The sequence below is a fragment of the Papio anubis genome, chromosome 15 (assembly GCF_008728515.1).
Source record: "Papio anubis isolate 15944 chromosome 15, Panubis1.0, whole genome shotgun sequence".
Lineage (NCBI taxonomy): Eukaryota > Metazoa > Chordata > Mammalia > Primates > Cercopithecidae > Papio > Papio anubis.
In genome coordinates, this window is record NC_044990.1 from 24012288 (window position 1) to 24033012 (window position 20725).

General features: G+C 44.3%; 1 protein-coding gene across 1 annotated transcript in view; it reads right to left on the bottom strand.

Annotated features, from left to right (window-relative positions):
- Nucleotides 1–20725, bottom strand: part of ERICH6B (glutamate rich 6B) — a 52502-nt gene that overhangs the window by 15425 nt on the left and 16352 nt on the right. The window contains exons 5-8 of the mRNA XM_031655841.1: nucleotides 15967–16055; nucleotides 9688–9824; nucleotides 5140–5201; nucleotides 2490–2647 (exon numbers count right to left, since the gene is read on the bottom strand). Of these exons, the coding sequence (XP_031511701.1) occupies nucleotides 2490–2647; nucleotides 5140–5201; nucleotides 9688–9824; nucleotides 15967–16055 (446 nt within the window). The remainder of the gene's footprint in view (nucleotides 1–2489; nucleotides 2648–5139; nucleotides 5202–9687; nucleotides 9825–15966; nucleotides 16056–20725) is intronic.

Consider the following 20725-nt stretch of genomic DNA (forward strand, 5'->3'; position numbering starts at 1 on the left):
ATGTCCTTTCCTGGTTTTGGTATTAGGGTGACACTGGCTTCACAGAATGATTAAGGGAGGATTCCCTCTTTTTCTCCCTGTGGAATAGTGTCAGTAGGATTGGTACCAACTCTTCTTTGAATGTCTGGTAGAATGTTTTTGTTGGTAATTTTTAAAATTATCATTTCAATCTCACTGCTCGTTATTGGTCTGTTCAGGGTATCTAATTCTTCCTGATTTAAGCTAGGAGGATTGTATATTTCCAGGAATTTGTCTGTCTCCTCTATGTCTTCTAGTTTATGCATGTAAAGGTGTTCATAGTAGCCTTGAATGATCTGTATTTCTGTGGTGTCAGTTGCAATATCTCCCCTTTTGTTTCTAATTGAATTTATTTGGATTTTCTCTCTTCTTTTCTTGGTTAATCTTGCTGATGGTCTATCAATTTTATTTATCTTTTCAAAGAACCAACTTTTTGTTTCATTTTTCTTTTTTCTTTTTGTTTGTTTCAATTTCATTCAGTTCTGCTCTGATCTTGGTTATTTCTTTTCTTCTGCTTGGTTTGAGTTTGGTTTGTTCTTGCTTCTCTAGTTCCTTGAGGTGTGACCTTAGATTGTCTATTTGTGCTCTTTCAGACTTTTTGATGTAGGCATTTAGGGCTACAAACTTTCCTCTTAGCCGCCTTTGCTGTATCCCAGAGGTTTTGATAGGTTGTGTCACTGTTGTCGTTCAGTTCTAAAAATTTTTAAATTTCCGTCATGATTTCATTGTTGACCCAATAATCATTCAGGAGCAGGTTATTTAATTTCCACGTATTTGCATGGTTTTGAGTATTCCTTTTGGAGTTGATTTCCAGTTTTATTCCACTGTGGTCTGAGAGAGTGCTTATATAATTTCAATTTTCTTAAATTTATTGAGACTTGTTTTGTGGCCTATCACATAGTCTATCTCGGAGAAAGTTCCATGCACTGATGAATAGAAGGTATATTCCGCAGTTGTTGGGTAGAGTGTTCTGTAAATATCTGTTAAGTCCATTTCTTCCAAGGTATAGTTTAAATCCATTGTTTCTTTGTTGACTTTTTGTCTTGATGACCTGTCTAGTGCTGTCAGTGGATTATTGAAGCCCCCACTATTATTGTGTTGGTGTCTATCTCATTTCTTAGGTCCAGTAGTAATTGTTTGATACATTTGGGAGCTCCAATGTTAGCTGCATATATATTTAGGATTGTGATATTTTCCTGTTGGACAAGGCCTTTTATCATTATATAATCTCCCTCTTTGTCTTTCTAAACTGCTATTGCTTTAAAGTTTGTTTTGTCTGACATAAGAATAGCTACTCCTGCTTGCTTTTGGTGTTCATTTGCATGGAATGAATGACTCTAATATTTTGAGACTCGTTTTCACTCAGATCTTTGTGTAATAGTATCAGTCTTTATAAATACTACCATGTGATAGATTTTTTTATAGGCTTCATTTTTTAGAGCAGGTCATGGAAAAATTGAGTGGAAAGTACAGTTTCCCATATACGGACAGCCTCCCCAACCATCAACACCACCCCCACCAGAGAGTGGTACATTTGTTATAATTGGTGAAACTACACTGACACACCATTATCACCCACAGCCCAGAGTTTACACTAGGGTTCTCTCTTGATGTTGCACATTCTGTGGATTTGGACAAATGTACAATGACGTGTATCCAACATTGTGGAATCATACGGAAGAGTTTAACTGCCCTAAAACTCCCGAGTTTCACCTTTTCATCCTTTCTTGCCCCCATCCCCTAGCAACCGCTGATCTTTTTACTGTCTCCATAGCTTTATCTTTTCCAGAATGTCATATAGTAGGTATCATAATATGTAACCTTTTCAGATTGGTTTCTTTCACCTGGTAAAATGTGTTTAAGTTCCCTCCATGTCTTTTCATGGCTTAATAGCTCATTTCTTTTTAGTGCTGAATAATATTTAATTGTATGAATGTACTACAGCTGATTTATCCATTCACCGTGTGACTGATTTTTGATATGGATTCTAATTTGTTAGGGGGATGGATCTATACGTATCTTTTTCTTTTTAGAGGCAGGGTCTTGCTATGTTGCCTAGGCTACTAGGGTACAGTGGCTATTTACAGGTGTGATCATAGCACACTGCAGCCTCAAATTCCTGGGCTCAAGTGATCCCCCTTCTCACCCTCCTAAGCAGCTGGGACTACAGATGTATGCCGCAGTGTCTGGCTGGGGCCTATATAATATACATTTCCTTTATTCTACCCTCAAACCCATTCAATTGCCTAATAGAGACCCTGCAGGCAGAAGACTCTCAATAAATCCTAGTAAAATTCCTAGTTAGTCTGCCAACAACCTACATACTCAGGTGTACCTCTGATATCTTGGATGCATTTTTGTGTTTACATTGTGTGTTGTTCCTTACAAGTCTCTGATGGTGTGTGCACACCTCACCGGAGCCAAAAATATCCTGTGCAAAGTGAAAAACAGCAACGTACTGCCCCTCTTACCACTGTCTTCTTCTGTATCCATTCCTTATCTCGCTCTAATTTCTTCCTACGACGAACAACACGTTGAGGCTTTTGGACTTTTTTTGTCTCATGCTTCTCAGGTGTTGGTTCGGTCATTAAACGAAATGTGAAAGTGGTCATCTCCGTTACCTTTTGAGCTGCCATTCAATTCAATGATTGCATCGAATAAGATTTTGGTGGGAAAGAGAAAGGAAACTTAGATCTGTCTCTCTCAAGGTGTCAAAGGGAGTTTGAGGGTTTGGGAGATCTGCCATTTTTCCCCAGTAAGGAAGCCTGTCGGGTAGTGGGAAGATTAAGGCCTTTGAAGAGAGAAATGTTGGGGCTGACATTCCAGCTCACTCTGTTTGGTCACACATTCACTCAACATGTACTTATCAAGTGCCTAGTGCATGTCAGCCCAGTGCTGGATGCCTGATATGGCAGTGACAGTCAACCTGTATAGATGTGGGGGTATGAGTGGGTGACGCAGTCATATGCCAACTACAACGTAATGAGAGGAGCACTCACCCAGCGAATGGTGTGGCTGCTAATCGAAAAAACAGGTGAAAGTCAGGAAGTCATCAAAAAAAGGTAAAACGGAAATGTATATTAACATGTCATTTCAAAGGTAAGACAAAGTACAGGTCTGATGAATGGGCTCTGTGATCATTTTTGCTCAAATCACACCAATAATTGATTGACTGATTGACTGAGACAGAATGTTGCTCTGTTGCCCAGGCTGGAGTGCAGTGGCAAGATCTTGGCTCGCTGCAACCTCTGCCTCCTGGGTTCAAGCAATTCTTGTGCCTCAGCTGGGATTACAGGTGTGTGCCACTACACCTGGCTAATGTAGAGACGAGGTTTTGCCATGTTGGCCAGGCTGGTCTCAAACTCCTGGCCTCAAAGGATTATCCTGTCTCAGCTGCCCAAAGTGTTGGGATTATGGGCATGAGGTACCACACCTGGCTGAGTTATTTTTTATTTTTTATTTTTTTTGAGATGGAGTCTCGCTCTGTTCCCCAGGCTGGAGTGCAGTGGCCTGATCTCTGCTCCGCCTCCCGGGTTCACGCCATTCTCCTGCCTCAGTCTCCCAAATAGCTGGGACTACAGGCGCCCGCCACCACGCCCGACTAATTTTTTGTATTTTCAGTAGAGACGGGGTTTCACCATGTTAGCCAGGATGGTCTCGATCTCCTGACCTCATGATCTGCCCGCCTCAGCCTCCCAAAGTGCTGCGATTACAGGCGTGAGCCACCGCGCCCGGCTGAGTTTTGTTTTTTAAAGCATTCAACTTAGTTTTCATTTCTTAGCAACAAGTTTCTTTTTATATTCATTTTGTCCATTTTTATGACAATTGAATTTTGGAACTAAACTAGTAAGAATAACTGAAAACCAAACCTAGTGTCTTTTGATAAGTGCTTAACACAACAGTGGGATCTGAGTGGTTGGAGTTGTGGTGAGGGGCTTCTAGCTGTGTTATCAGCCAACATGTTCTTGGTGGGAGTGAGGAGCCCCAGCTCACTGCTTAATGGGAAGGTCAGTTAGGAGAGTGCTGTGTGTCCCGCCATTGAGGTCAATACAGGCTTCCATGAGAGCTCATGGGAGGGAACTTAACCGGGCTTTGAAGCTGAGAAGATTTCCACCTCCAGTGGAAGGTAAATCTATAGCAAGCAACGGAGGAATCCCAGCATAAGCACTGTATGGTTGGAAGCTGGAGTGGGGATGGGTTAGTGGTGACACAGGATTCAGGAGAGGCAGGCAGGGCCCGCAGCAGCTATTCCTTAAGAGTTAGGTCAGGGGCATGAATTGGTACTGGGGTAAAAGTACTCTATTGAGAGGGAATCAGGCTGAGACAAGGCTCTGCAAGGAAAAGTACCATGATTGATTAGCTATGTCTCCCATGAATATGGCTGTCATTTTCGTGTTAATTGGGTCCAGTTACCTGGAAGATATTCCATGTTGTAGTTTTGAATGAAGATAGCTTAGTCCCTTCACTGAAGCCTTCCATGATTAGATCCATGAAGCTGATAACTTCCATGATTTGTAAATCTTAGTAACTGCACACCAAATGCCTTTAGTCTCTTGGTAAAGGAGCTATTTGTTTTCCAATTTTTGCACGAATATTCCTTTCCTGGAGTACCCCACTCTCCCAAATATGTGTTAGATCCCTTACTGTGTGGTCCCACAGTGTCGCCTTCCCATCATAGGGCCTAACCATTCTATATGGTAATTCCCTACTTTCTTGTCTATCCTTCCAAGAATAGACCAATGAAGCCTGAGAAGCTCGCTCTTTCTGGAGCATTCTCTTTCAAAGGAGCTCTGATCTGAGAACCAGAAAACACAGCTGCCCTGGAGAGCATCCTTTTTGGGAAGTAAGACAGTCCACACCACTGAAATGCCAAGGTGACTCGCTCTGTGTTCGGATCCCCCACCTGCCCCTGCCACCAAGAGAGAAACTCACTGGGGCCCTAGACTCTGTCTGTCATGCTCAGTATTTCATCCCTGGCAGCCAGGACCACATTAGCCCTGTGGGCACTGAAGTGAGTGGATGAGCCCTTCCACCTTCTTTACAGTACAGCAGAAGGGGAGAGGTGGTGGGACACAGACAGGAGAGCCAGCACCTGGTGGAAAATGGTGGAGTGGTGCCTACCTTCACGTCTCCTCTTAATCCATAAGATTGTTTCCTTGAACTTTTCATAATTTTTCTTCAACCTAAAAGTAAAGTGCATCATCTTTAAAAGCCAAGACTAAATTCACACATACACGCCATTACACACGGTGCAAACAGTACTGAAACCTGTGGAGTCTCTTGCACAGGTGGAAATGGGGACAATGGCTTTGCTTTCTAGGCCAGTTTTCTTCGAGTCAATGCCCAGGAGCAAAGGGATGGTGCCTGATATCCACTTAGTGCTTCCCTTGTGGTCTGACCCACACCCAGAGCATGAGGCTGAACCCTGAACCCTTCGAAACAAATTCAACGAGGGGAACCTTGGGGGCCGCTGACAGGGCAGGGAGGTCCAAATGCAAGTATGGCCCTGTGAGTTAACTCACACAGCTGGATTTGATTTTCTGCAGCTTGTCTATAGTCCAGTGAAACCCAGAACCATCTGAAACCCCTTTGCATTAGTAGGACACTTTCAAATAGCCTTACTCAAAAGGACTTATCATGAAAGCCACACAAGTCACAGCTCTTCAATGTGATCAAGCCCTTTTCTCCCTCTCATGTCAACACACAGAGTGAGTCATCCTGGCATTTCAGTGGCGTGGACTGTTTTCCTTCCAAATAAGGGTGCTCTCCAGGGCAGCTGTGTTTTCTAGTTCTTAGATCAGAGTCCCTTTGAAAGGGAATGTGCCAGAAGGACTGAGCTTCCCAGGCTTAATTGGATCTGAAAAGGAGGCCTTTGCCATTGCAGATTTTAAATCCTTAGATCAGTTTCCTTGAAGAGGGCATACTAATTTAGCCCAGAGTAACTCCAGGAAGCAAACATCCTTTGCTGGAAAGGGCTGCACTGTTACCTAGCACAGAGCAATAGTTCCCTTATTCGTACCCTAGAAGCAATAGGGAAATTTGAGAATGAGTCCATGGCCCATTTGTACCAAATGTTATTCATTTATAATGCAAGGACTTTTAATGGAATTGAAGTAGTTACCTAGCCTATTGGCATCTGTGAAAAAATTAGGACCAAGAAATGGGTGGAGTGGGGGCCTATCCTTTAGGCTCAGAACAAGATTCCAAACACAGATAAGAGTTAAACTCCAGTGAGGGGATCTAGCCAGAGGCACCCAAAGCCCTTTTGGGAAGACTGGCTGTTCCTCTCTTGTTTTTTTGTCCACCTTTCCAAGCGAGTGGAATCCCCATCAGCTGGCTCTTCAATACCAGAGACTGGGGTACACTCTACTGTATCCCTAGGGCCTAGATTAGCACATAATAGGTGCACATGAAGTATCTGTTGAAAGCAATCAGGTTAGAATCAGCCTTTGACACAGGCATAAATGGGAAGAGAGGGAGGAAATGGCACAGAGGCAGTGGGATAATGTGTAGAGATATTATTTGGCGTTTGTTTTTGCTGATCCAAAAGCTTGGGAGTTCTTTGTGTTTTTGCCTTCCCATTTCCCAGAGAAGCCTTGGGGATCTCTTGCCCCATGCCTCTACTGAGTCCATAGTGGAAGTTGCTGGTAGTCAATCTCTTCCTGACTTTTGTGAACACCTGAACTTGCCCACGTGATAGGTAGGGCACCTTGTTTCACACAGCCTGTCCCTGGTGCCACTGCTGGACAGTCTGCAACAGACCCATGGGGGCACAAACACATACCTGGCTCTCCAGGTTTCTGACAGTGGATAAAGGAAAGAGCAGGCTTCCATGCTGAGAGCATGCCTGCACCACAGGCTGGGTGTATGTATGATATAGTTTGGCCGTGTCCCCACCCAAATCTTATCTTGAATTCCCATGTGTGGTGAAAGGAACCCAGTGGGAGGTAACTGAACCATGGGGGCATCTTTTCTATGCTGTTCTTGTGATAGTGAAAAAGTCTCATGAGATCTGACTGTTATTGAATTTCCCTGTACAAGCTCTCTTCTCTTGTCTGCCACCATGTGAGATGTGCTTTTCACTTTCCACCATGATTCTGAGCCCTCCCCAGCCATGTGGAACTGTAAGTCCATTAAATCTCTTTCTTTTGTAAATTACCCAGTCTTGGGCATGTCTTTATCAGCAGTGTGAAAACAGACTAATACAGTAAATTGGTACCAGTAGAGTGGGGTGCTGCTCAAAGATACCTGAAAATGTGGAAGTGACTTTGGAACTAGGTAACAGGCAGGAGTTGGAACAGTTTGGAGGCCTCAGAAGAAGACAGGAAAATGTGGGAAAGTTTGGAACTTCCTAGAGACTTGTCGAATGACTTTGCCCACAATGCTGACAAAAAAGTCCAGGCTGAGGTGGTCTCAGATGGAAATGAGGAACTTGTTGGGAACTGGAGCAAAGGTGACCCTTTTATGTTTTAGCAAAGATATTGGCAGCGTTTTGCCTGTGCCCTAGAGATCTGTGAAACTTTGAACTTGAGGGGGATGATTTAGGGTAGCTGGTGGAAGAAATTTCTAAGAAGCAAAGCTCAAGAGGTGACTTAGGTACTGTTAAAGGCATTCAGTTTACTAAGGGAAGCAGAGCATAAAAGTTCAGAAAATTTGCAGCCTGACAATGCAATAGAAAAGAAAATTCTATTTTCTGAGAAGAAATTCCAGCCAGCTGCAGAAATTTGCATAAGTAACAAGAAGCCGAATGTTAATCCCCAAGACAATGGGGAAAATGTCTCCAGGGTGTCAGAGGTCTTCACAGCAGCCCCTCTCATCACAGGCCTGAAGGCCTAGGAGGAAAAAATGGTTTCATGGGCCAGGCCCAGGGTCCCCGTGTTGTGTGCAGCCTAGGGACTTGGTGCCTTGCATACCAGCTGCTCCAGCCATGGCTGAAAGGGGCCAACATAGAGCTTGGGCCGTGGCTTCAGAGGGTGCAAACCCCAAGCCTGGACAGCTACCACATGGTGTTGAGCCTGTGAGTGCACAGAAGTGAAGAATTGGGGTTTGGGAACCTCTGCCTAGATTTCAGAGGATGTATGGAAACTTCTGGATGCCTAGGCAGAAGTTTGCTATAGGGGTGGGGTCCTTATGGAGAATCTCTGCTAGTGCGGTGCAGATGGAAAATGTGGGGTCAGATCCTCCACACAGAGTCCCTAATGGGGCACCACCTAGTGGAGCACTACTGACAGCTTGCACTGTGCATTTGGAAAAGCCTCCGATACTCAATGCCAGCCCGTAAAAGCAGCTGGGAGGGAGGCTATACCCTGCAAAGTCACAGGGGCAGAGTTGCCCAAGACCATGGGAACCCACCTCTTGCATTAGTGTGACCTGGATGTGAGACATGGAGCTAAAGGAGATTATTTTGGAACTTTAAGGTTTAATGACTGCCCTATTGGATTTTGGACTTGCCTGGGGCCTGTAGCCCCTTCATTTTGGCCAATTTCTCCCAGTTAGAACAGCTGTATTTATCCAATGCCTATACCCCCATTGTATCTAGGAAGTAACTAACTTGCTTTTGATTTTACAGGCTCATAGGCAGAAGGGACTTGCCTTATCTCAGATGAGACTTTGGACTGTAAACTTTTGAGTTAATGCTGAAATGAGTTAAGACTTTGGGGGACTGTTGGGAATGCATGATTGGTTTTTGAAATGTGAGGATATGAGATTGAGAGGGGCTGGTAGTGGGATGATATGGTTTGGCTGTGTTCCCACCCAAATCTCATCTTGAATTCCCATGTGTTGTGAGAGGGACCCAGTGGGAGGTAATTGAATCATGGGGACAGGCCTTTCCCATTCTGTTCTCGTAATAGTAAGTCAGTCTCATGAGATCTGATGGTTATCATAAGGGGCAGTTTCCCTGAAAAAGCTGTCTTCACTTGTCTGCCACCATGTAAGATGTGCCTTTCACCTTCTGCCATGATTGTGAGGCCTCTTCATTCACATGAAACTGTAAGTCCATTAAATATCTTTCTTTTGTAAATTGCCCAATCTTGGGTCTTTATCAGCAGCATGAAAATGAACTAATACAGTGTACAAATGGCTGGAACATTTTGTGACCTGGGGCCTTGCCAGCTAGAAAGACCTGGTGCCAGTGACACAGGTCTACAATAACCTTAAAGGGGCCCTGGCCGTAACCCCAGGTTAGTGAAGCTCAAGGCTCTCCCTTCTTCAAGATGCATGGAAAAGCATTCGCTCAGCTAGTGTGAAGCCAGGGAATTTGGTGGGCGGTTGCCCCAGGTGACTCCCCGATGTCTTCTCCTTAAGTGCCAGGGGTCTGAACTTTGTTTCCTAGACTTTTGTACAAATTCATGGTCCCTGCAAGCCTTTTCTTGCCCTGAATATCCAGCCTCTGTCACCATCTGCCTTGATCTTATCCTGTACCTCCCATGCTTGCAATGTCCTTGCTCTTGAGTTTGATTTTTGTCTAGCAGCTGGATCATTCTGCACATTTGACCCCTGGATCTTACCCTTTCCCTGTGGTTGACCTGTTCCTGGTCCTTGACTCAGGGAACCTGTCTGGTCCTGACTTTGCTCTTTTTGTTGATGGCTCAATTTACATTTTCCCTGCTGCCACCTCTGGCATACCCAAATCCACTGACCAATCACTTGGCCTTACCAGTTACTTACATAATTAACAGTTTCCATCTGTTTTCACTTTCCAGTAGCCTAGTTAGGGGAATGTCAAAATCCTCTTCCAGTTCATCACGAGCAGCCATTTCTTTGATTATTGTTTTAAATACTGACTGATAGGAGCTGTTCAAAAACTATAAAAGGATCAAAGAATGAAATATTCGGAAAATGGAAATTAACGATTTATTAGTTAATCATTTTTCTGACTCCCAAAGGTACTGTGTGACACTTCAACATATTATTCTAAAAACACAAAAATGGGAACCAGGGGAAGGGGGAGGGAGGGCAACAGAAAGGATAGCTAATGGCTGCTGGGCTTAATACCTAGGTGATGGGCTGATCTGTGCAGCAAACCACCATGGCACACGTTTACCTATGTAACAAACTTGCACATCCTGCACCCTGAATTTAAAAGTTGAAGATAAAAAAAAAAAGGAAAAAGAAAATGGGACCCATAGGATGGTTAGCAAGAATTCTTTTAAAGAGTATTTCCATTATCATACCCTCTTCTTGTTCCTCAATTTCCTTAAAAAATTTTTTAAACATCAGTATGCCAAAAAATCTTTGGAGAACATACAATTATCTTCTTTTTCCAAATGTGGAGATGGCTATGGAATGTAAAAATGCTTCCATGCTTTAAGAGCATAACAGGTTTTCTGCATTCTACAAATGGCCAAGCTCCCAGTGGTGATTTGTTTATTCAATGTGAAGGATGAGTCTTCAGAAAAGTAGCATAGCGCCTCGTGCATCACTGCATTAGGCAGTTCTGCTTTTAAAGATTCTTCCAAAGTAATGACATTACAAGCTGCCTTTTTTTTTTTTTTTTAAAGATGGAGTTTCAGTCTGTCGCCTAGGCTGGAGTGCAGTGGCACAACCTAGGCTCACTGCAACCTCCGCCTCCCAGGTTCAAGTGATTCTCATGCCTCAGCCTCCTGAATAGCTGGGATTACAGGCGTGTGCCACCATGCCCAGCTAATTTTTGTATCTTTAGTAGAAATGGGATTTCACCATGTTGGCCAGGCTGGTCTTGAACTCCTGGCCTCAAGTGATCTGCCTGCCTCCGTCTCCCAAAGTGCTGGGACTACAGGTGTGTGCCACAGCACTTGTCCACAAGCTGCCTTTTTATTTGACCAGTTGGATCATTTTTTCCCATGTCTGTGCTGCTGACCAGGATCGACCCATAGGTGGGTCCTCACCGGAGTTTCTGTTTTGGATCTCTTTTGATGGAAAGTGAAGCAGGCTCCTTAGAGAGGACAGCCAGGGATTGGTCATGTTGCCTATTTGCTCACCAACAGGCTGAGATTGCTGTTGTTCAATGTGTGATCATGGAGAATATACCATTAACTCACTAGCTTCCTACAGCAAGTGAAAGACCAACATATCCGAAGTTGCACATGATCTGGGACAGATGCAAGGATATGGCTTGTGGCTGGCCAGTGTTTCTAGGTTGGGGGAAAGCTGGGGTGCTTTAGGTCTGGCTTGCCTGATTCTTAGCCTCTGAGCCCCGTCTCTCTCTATTTCTTGAGTCAGTGCTTCAGGACAGGTTGGGGTGAAGACCTTTGCTGCCCATATTCCTGCCTCTAAATTCCTCATTGTTGACAATCCCTCCTTTGGGATGAAGTGACTTTCTGTTCACCTAGGCCAGTGATCTATCCCCATTCGGTTTGCATTTTATGTTCTGTTCTTCAGAAAATAGCATCTGTTGTGGTCTGCTGGATGGCCGACCACCTGGGTGGGTTGTACTCTAGACTGTGCCACCCCACTCTATGAAACCAGCATATGTGACATCTTACGGGGTTTACTCCATTTGCTTGCCTAGCCTACAGAATGGAACCATCCCCATCATTGTGGTAGGTGTATTTGGCACCTCAGTGATGAGGTCTCCCAAGCCCAGAGACTTCTCCTGGGTTAATATCTGGTTCTTGGAGCCAAAAGAATTTTCACCGCAAGGGTTGTGATGCATAAGTATGTCATTGAAATAAAAAATGAAGGCTGGGCATGGTGGCTCACATCTGTAATCCCAGTACTTTGGGAGGCTGAGGCGAGTGGATCACTTGAGCCCAGGAGTTCGAGACCAGCCTGGGCAACATAGTGAGATGCTGCCTCTATAAGAAAAAAAAAAACAAATCAAGCATGTGATAGTAAATTAAAAACAGCAAATGAATCAAGTTGTCAGAATAACTGAACCATAGGTTGATAGACCCCTCCAAATAGGAGGGCTTTAGCTTCCTCTCCCCAGTTTGTACCCCTCTGGTTTCTGGTAGTCTCTCAAAATGTGCCTCAGAAGTTTACTTAAACAAGTCTTGCAGCTGCAGATTCTGTGTGGCATTCGTCCCACTGCAGCCACAGGTTCCGCGTGGCATTCGCCCCATTGCAGCTGCAGGTTCCATATGGCATTCACTCCATTCTTCTCCTCCTGCTCTGACCCGCTTGTCCATATCTATCACCTACCATGTTGCTTGCAGATGTGCTGCTTTGCCAAGCTGCATCACTGCCTATCCTGGGAATGCAGTGTCTGTGCCACACGTGCTGCCACAGCACCCTGAGCATTCAATCCTTGGGGAAGAGAGTGGCACAGAGACCAGGGGGAAAGGACTCCTCAGCCCTGGGACATACTTTTTCACCGGGACTCTGGAGTAGCACTGCTGTGTCTAGAGTTTCACAAGGTGTACCATGACTAGTTTTCGTAAGTGACTTCACACATTAGTCTTTACACCCTAATCATAGGGGTCTTATTTCCATCTATGGCATTTGGATAAGAAGATATGGTATCATTCCCTCCAACCATTTTTTTTTTGGATTCTTCCTTGCTTACCAAAAACTATTCTCCACACTAACTGCAAACCAAGAAAGCTCCTAGGCTCATGTGTAAGGAATGCTTGTACGAGCTGGGGGACACGGGGTTTTGTCTACCTGCAGTAGTCATACAAAAAAATGCCTTGTGATCCTCTCCCCATCTAAGGCTTCAGCTATATGCTAAGGATTCTATTATGGTTGAATTGTGTTTACCCACTTCCCTGCCACCCAAATTCGTATGTTGAAGTTCAATACCTTAGACTGTGATCGTTTGGAGATAGGTTCTTCACAGAGGTACTCAAGTTGAAAAGAGGTCCTTAGGGTGGGCTCTAATCCAGTATGACTGGTGTCTTTACAGCAAGGGGAAATGTGGACATAGAGACATGCATGGAGGGAGAATGGGGTGAATAGACGTAGGAGAAGATGGCCATCTACAAGTCACGGAGAGAGACCTGGGCCAGATCCTTCCCTCACAGCCCTCACAAGGGCCAGATCCTTCCCTCACAGCCCTCACAAGGGCCAGATCCTTCCCTCACAGCCCTCACAAGGAACGAACTCTGCTGACACCTTGATTTCAGATTTCGAGTCTCCAGAACTATGAGATAGTAAATTTTGTTGTTCAAGTCACTCAAAGGTGGCACTTTGTTAACAATAGTCCTTAGCAAATGAATACAGATTCCAAATAAAAATCTTTAGCCAAGAGCTTTCTCCCAGGACCTAGATTGTGTATTTCTGGTTTTCAATTGAACTTTATCTGGATATCTTATAGGAACTTAACACTCAGTGTGTACCAAATAGAATTTTCTATCTTACCCTACAAATATACCCTTCTTCTCCTCTTCAGCTTTCCAGCCTATAGAGTAGAAATCCGTACCATGTCATGGCAGCTGTGCTGGGCACTGCCCTGAGCTGCCAGGCTTTCCCATGTGTTCATCTGCTACATATTACTAATCTTCCTGCCCTCAGCCTCTCCCCTCCAATTCACCATCCACAAAGCTACCAGAGTGACCTTTAAAAAAGGAAATTTGACCCTGTCCGTGGAGAAAGGACTCAGTATTGTTGGGGGCTTTGGCTAGATCTCCTATGCCATATTGTTTCCCCCAAATAAATTCCACATAGTTTTAAAGAGATCCCTTAGATAGCTAGAGGAGCACATAAATTAATTATAAAAATTATTTTGAGGAGTGAAAAGACCTCTCTACACATGAAACAATACTTAGTAATCAGAAAAGAAAATATTGATACATGCAACTACCTGCACATAAAAAATGACCCTGTCGTGGACAATACCAAGAAGGTTGGAAAACAAAATACAAACTGGAAACAAATTTACATGTATGTCAGAAAAAGAATTAAGTTCTTTCATATATTAAAAGCCCTCACAAATCAGAAAGAAAGAGAAATAAGCAACTTGGTAGAAGAGAAGACAACACCAACTGGCCACTCACAGAGAGACACAAATGTCCAATAATTGTGAAAATGCCTAGCACCTTTCTTAACGGAGGAGATGCAAAAACCAACAATGAGATGCTATTTTCACCCTATCAGATGGGCCAGAATTATGTCCCTTGGTGGTCGAGGATATGATGAAGGAGGCCTTCTCATGCCCTCTAGGTGGGAATAGGAAAATGGTACAACTTAATGGTGGGGAAATTTGTCAATGCTTTTTGAGTTAAAGATGCAGATAGTTCTGGTTCCAGCATCAACTGCTAGAAATTTATTCTTTACATACACTTGCATTTGTATGTAATAATATATGTACAATTCATTGCATTGAATATATATATATATTTATATGTACACACATATACACACACACACACACACAAAAGACAAGACTGGAAACAAGTTAGACATCCATTGACAGGGCGCTAGTTAAATTATGGTACAAGATGTAGTGGAATACCAAAGCTTCCGAAATATGTTATTAAGGGAAAAGTAAGTTATAGAACAGAATGTACATCATGATTCCATTTGTGGATATGCGTGTGTTTTAAAAGACATCTATATGTATGTATATATGCGTTAAAATTTCCAGGATACATAAAGAGCAGTATACAGCAGTTATTTTATTAAAGTAAGGAAGTAGAGGCTTGAAACATTTATTTCATAGTCTTCTTTACTACTTCAATATTTTAAAATGGTGTGCACATGGTAGCTTCTCAATGTAAAAGCTAGATAGTTTAGGGAGTTTGAATCAAAATACTTACAGAAATTAAAAACAAGTCTGATTGTGTCACATTCTTGCCTAAAATCCTTTAGTAGCAAAGTCCTGGAATGTCACAGTGCTTGTGATGAGAGCTCCCCTGCTCAGCCCACCTGTCCCAAGGAAAACTCTGGAATGCTCCCAGATCTGCTATGTCCTTCCAGAACACACACGGAGATGTGTCTGTCACCTGAGAATTCAGTGCCACCTGATATAGCTAAACATCAATGGACAGGAGCCTTGAAGTTTTCTGAACAATTTGTGTCTAATTAAAACAATTCCTTCAGGTTTCAACTCTAGTTGAAAAATCTTTCCAAAATGCCTGAGTTTACTTTCCTGCCTTTGTAAATCCAAAGCAGTAAATCTAAATTTATGTCATTTTTTTTCTCCCTTCATTGTAGTATTTCAGTAAATCTTAGTAATATGGTGCTTTATAGAGGCAAGTATAGAATTTAGGGCTAAATATGAACTGAGACCAGTTTTAATTTCTCAATTAAAAACATTTTAACAATGAAATATTTAGTTTTTTGCCTTTTCTTTTATAAATTTAGGAAAACATATCTGCTTAACTTTGGGTTCCAGAGACACAAGATTTCATTTTTAGGATTGTAGTCAGCACCTACAATCTGAGAAGTCTTAGCAGGCGAGGCCAGGATGCATAATAATGCTTCCCTCAGAATCAGCGTGGAATGCAAGCCCTAGAGGAAGCTGAGGCAGGAAATTCAAGCCACTAGGCTGCCCCCCGTAGGCAAAACATTCATGTGGCATGTTTACAAAATTATAACAAAAATTTTGTCTTAAAGACAAGAAAACATCCAGTGGATGTAAGGCTTATTGAAACCATGATGACTCCCCCATGTCCCCTCTGGTGATTGGGAACAGCTGGGGAGAGCACCCTGTTGAATTTCCAGGGCTGGTTCTGTGTCTCTCTGCAGGGTGGTCATGGTCACAGGCCTGCAAAGATGGGAGAGAAACACCACTGCTATTTGCTGTGGTGCCTGCCTGGAGTAGAGAGGTTAGCATCTGGAGTTTTCTGTCTTGCCAGGTTGCCCCATCTACATAGAGGGAGTAGGCTTTCCTTGGGGTTTTTCTGTCTATGCTTGTTGGAGTTTCTGGGTTGCTGTCTTTAACACCCAGTCTGGGGTATATGAGACAAAAAGAAAACCCAGGTCCTCAGATCCCAAGACCTCAGCCAGCTTGCCTGGGCTGGGCTTGGGCCACCCTGCTCTAACATTTGGAGCGGGGGCCGGGTCTCAAGTTTTTATCCAACTTACGTGTTCATCTAAGTCCTCTGCTTCCAGCTTGTCAATGGACTCATCTGTTATACCATCCCAAAAGTTCTCTTTAGAAGCAAACTCCATGACTTTCAATTTCGGAAGGAGCATCAAAAGGAAGGGCATGTGGAAAGAAAACCAAAAACATAAAAAATTTAAAAAGAATAGAAATAGATTGATGCTATTTACCTTTGCCCTTCCAAAACATGCATACATCATCAATGAGATATTAAATAGGTTAATCACATGACCTAAAATTCAACTTGGGAGTACTAATAAAATAGGAATAAGAGGGTCAGTTTCAGTGGCTGACTTAAGAAAGCAAGTGTGTGTTCCTGGTGGCTGGTGAGGGTCAGTCTGACAAAGTGGTCTTTGAATGAGTCCTGAGTGAAGTAAGGAATGCTCAGGCAGAAGGCCACATTCCAGCAGAGGACTAGGAGGTGCAAAAGCCCTGAGGTGAGTGTGGGAGGGGCGTGTTTGACACGTGGCCGGGGGATCCCTATGGTATGCCCGCAGTAGAGTAGGCATGAAGTTGCCCATCCTGAGGGGAGGTCAGAGAGGAGTCAGGGGCGGGTGAGGGAGGGAGGAGTAGGTGGGCAGCTGGGGGGCTGGGGCCAGCTTTCAAAGGACTTTGTAGGCTATGGGAAGGACTTTAGATTTTGTTCTGAGGGAGACTTATTCCGAGTGTGATTTTCACTTGGAAATTTCAAGAAATATATCTGTCTTCCACCAGGCTTGTCAAAATTTGCCAATTTCTAGAATTGCATATGATTCATTATTACTAATCAGGGCATAAGAGATGAATCCCCGAGCCAGTGAGCTGGATGGAGAACGTCTTCCAGAGACAGTGAATGCCCTTGTTCCTACAAAGGTCAGCGGCTGCCTGGTGACTCTCCGGGCCAGAAGAGTAGCTTGGAGCCTCCAGGGAGCTGGGGTGCAAGCTGAGTTGTGGAACTGATCAGTACAACTTGGGCCTCTCTTCCATACTCCTGGGAAGGTGATTCTGAGAGAAGAACTCGGAGGAAGTGGCTCTGGCATGATAATTGGGCCCCCAGGAAAATGATGGTGGCCGATTGGCTCAGCTTCTGATGACACCAGCCCTTTCCAGCTAGCCCCTCCGGAGAGCCTGGGAACTCTGCCAGGTTGGCCCTAGACTGATTTTGTGTCCTTCTTATGCCTTTGGGGACAGAGATGGGATGTTCTTTGTGATCTCTACACATTACTTTTGTTGTTCTTCCCAATTTTGGCTCTGTAGCAAAAACTCTGACTCATTCGGGCTCCTCCTGGGATGGAGAATTTTACTAAGCCGGGGCTGCCTTTACCCACACAGGCCTGGGGCCTCTCTGCTTGCAAACCTTCTCCTGCAGCCTTGGCTTGTGCCTGACAGACTTGCCGCCTATGAGGTGGGCCCCACGCTTCCAGAATTCCCTGGCAATTCTTCCATCACTTCCCACAGGTGCACACAATGCCACCCCCCCTGGCATACCTACGACAGGGCAAAGGCAAGGGCATGCTCAGCTTGATTCTAAAAACACTGTGTGTTCCTGAACTGTCTGCCATGGAAACGACCAAGGAAGTTTAAAAAAAAACCACGGAGGAAAACCCAGCAAGAATCCTTGGGAATTCAAAAGCACTGGGGAAGCTCCTTGTGGGTGGCAGTAGAGAGGAGAAATGAATGAACTGAGAGACCAAGGAGCAGGCTGTTGTAGAAGATGCTCCGAGCCTGCCTCAGATGTGCCTGCCCGAGATGGAGATGAGTACGATTGTGGCCCTGGTAACTCAGTAACTTCCCATCATTTGCGATTGCCGTATCTTAGTAGTTTTTTTTATTTTTGAATAATGCATATTGAATAATAATGTGAGGTGGTACAAAAGGAGGTGTTTATCATGGGAAGAAGGTGAACTTGGCAGCGCTGAATACTCAACAGTGGTGCTCAGGAGCATTCGATTCAAAGTAATAAGTAAGCTTATTGACATGGCTGGGCACTGTCAACATGTCAAGTGTAAATAAGCAGTATCATAGCTGTCCCTGGGGCTGAATGAGAAGAAAAAGCCTTATTTCTAATTAACTTTCCCTTTGGAGACATCTGTCAACCTCTACCTCTCTTCTAGTGATATCATTATCTCCTCCTGAAGTCACTCTACAGGAGGATGGGAAGGGCCGGGGGGAGTGTCAAGCCAAGTTCGAGTGATGGTTCTGTCGTCCGGAACCTGGGCCACTTCCAGCATGTCACTGTTGCGTGTCCCCCTTGCACCCCAGCTCCGTATCTGTGCAATGGGACAATAAGACTCATCTTGAGGGTGGCTCAGAGGACTAGTGCTAATGTAGGTCAATGCTAGCACACACTGTTCCCTAGGTGGAGCATGTCTTCCCCTGGTCTGATTAAAAACAAATCTCTTTTTTTTTTTTTTTTTTTTTTTCTGAGACGGCCTGTTGCCAGGCTGGAGTGCGGTGGCATGATCTTGGATCACTGCAACCTCTGCCTCCTGGGTTCAACTGATTCTCCTGCCCCAGCTTCCTGAGTAGCTGGGATTACAGGCACACGCCATCATGCCCAGCTAATTTTTGTATTTTTAGTAGAGACGGGGTTCTCCCATGTTGGCCAGGATGGTCTCTACCTCTTGAGCTCGTGATCCGCTGGCCTCAGCCTCCCAAAGTACTGGGATTAAGAACAAATCTTAACTCTTCCTTATTCAAGTGCCTCTCCTCTATCATTTTCCTTTTTATGTAAGAAAGTTTTTAGGGATAGGGTCTCTCTCTGTAGCCCAGGGTGAATTGCAGTGTTGTGATCATGGCTAACTGTGATAATACTCCCACCTCAGTCTCCTGAGCAGCTGGGACTACAGGCACACACCACCATGCCTGATTAATTTTTAAATTTTTTGTAGCGATGAGGTCTTGCTATGTTGCCCAGGCTAGTCTCAAACTCTTGGCCTCAAGTGATCCTTCCTTCTCGGCCTCCTAATGTGCTCGGATTACAGGCATGAGCCACTGTACCCAGTCTCTTAACATTTTTCTTGACTGAACGATCATTCTTGAATTTGGGATAAATGAGCTGTGTGTATTTGCCCTGAGGGGTAAATATAATTCCCACATTATGTGACAAAGATTCTTTGCTTGACCAAACTTTAGTCGGGCTCCCGAATCTTTTCCTAGGCCCATCTGTGCACTTCCTTATAAAATCCAGTTTTAGCAAGAACCCTGCTAAGTTGGTTTAACAAGAACCCCTACCCTCAATATCTGATCTCCCTCAATATCTAATGAGGTTCTTCATCCTCTACCATCATCTGGTTAATATCTGATCACCTGATCCATCTTCAGCAAGAATCGTATTAGGCTGGTTTATTCAGAATTCCCCATGCTTTCCTCTTAGTGATTTTCCATCCACTGACCTCTACCCTGCTCCTTGGGTATAATTTCTCACTTGCCCAAGCTGTATTTGGACTTGAGCCCAAGCTCTTTCCCCTCCTGCAAAATCTTATTGCTGTGGTCTCTAAACTTACAACAGTGGTTCTGAATAAAGTCTACTTACTGGGCTTTAACAAGTATCAATGAATAATTTTTTCTTTAACAGTAGATGAGGAAAGGTTGGGGAGAAGCAGTAAGTGACTAGCCCAGGGCTATCTCTGAGAAATGAGCAACCCAGTGCCACTGATTGACAAGCACACAGATGAAACTCAATCCTGTTTCCACTTTCTCTGTGTTTCACAGTGAATTCTATCCTAGGCAGATGGCTAAAGGGTCAGGTTAGGCTGGTGGCTGCTGTGGGTACAAATCTATAAACTGTTCTAAAATCTAGCTACTCAAAGTGTGGTCCGTGGATAAGGAAGCTTGTTAGAAAGACCAAATCTGGCCAGGCATGGTGGCTCACGCCTAGCATCCCAGCACTTTGGGAAGCTGAGGAGGGAGGATTGCTTGAGCCTAGAAGCTGAGACAAGCCTGGGCAACATAGTGAGACCTAGTCTCTTTAATAATAAAAAATTAGCCAGGCGTGGTGGCATATGCCGGTGGTCCCAGATACTCAGGAGGCTGAGGTGGGACAATCACTTGAACCTGGGAGGTGGAGGATGTTGTGAGCTGTTCTCACACCACTGGGCAACAGAGGGAGACCCTGTCTAAAGAAAAAAGAAAGGTCAGATCTCAAATCTCAGATCTGCTGAATGAGAATCTGCTTTTAAACAAGATTCCCAGGTAGTTGTCTTGCATATTAAAGTTTGAGTATCGCAGCTCTAAAATGCCAATGGAAATGGAATAAGATGGAGAAAGCTATTTATCAGTACCCTTCTGGCGGTGTGATGGATTGGGTGGGATGCATACTCTAGAGTTTACAAGGGTTTATCTGATAAGCCATGGGGTGGGGATGGGAGTATAAGCAGCTGTTGTGTGTATGTAAGACTGATCCCTCTCCCACTACCCCTATGTTCAAGTAAAACAGATCTTAGTCCCTAAATTGTGTTCTAATGAGGATGGGTCTGGTTAATTGCAGGCTTTTGTTTTGGGGAGTGGTGCTCACAAGTTGGGATTCTGCTGCCCTAAGGATTCTCCCCTGTTCTTCCCCCTTGTAGGATTCAACCAACCCCCTCTTAATAAGCCTTTAAGACACCATTTGTAGGGGCTCCAATTTATTCATTACCAAGATGCCATAGGACCCTGAGTCTATCTGGGGAGGTGCAGGTATCCCAGTCAAGCCTGCTTCCCGGGCCTCAGGGAATCCAGCAACCCCCTGGATGCTCTTAAATGTGGGAGTCCCTATCCCAA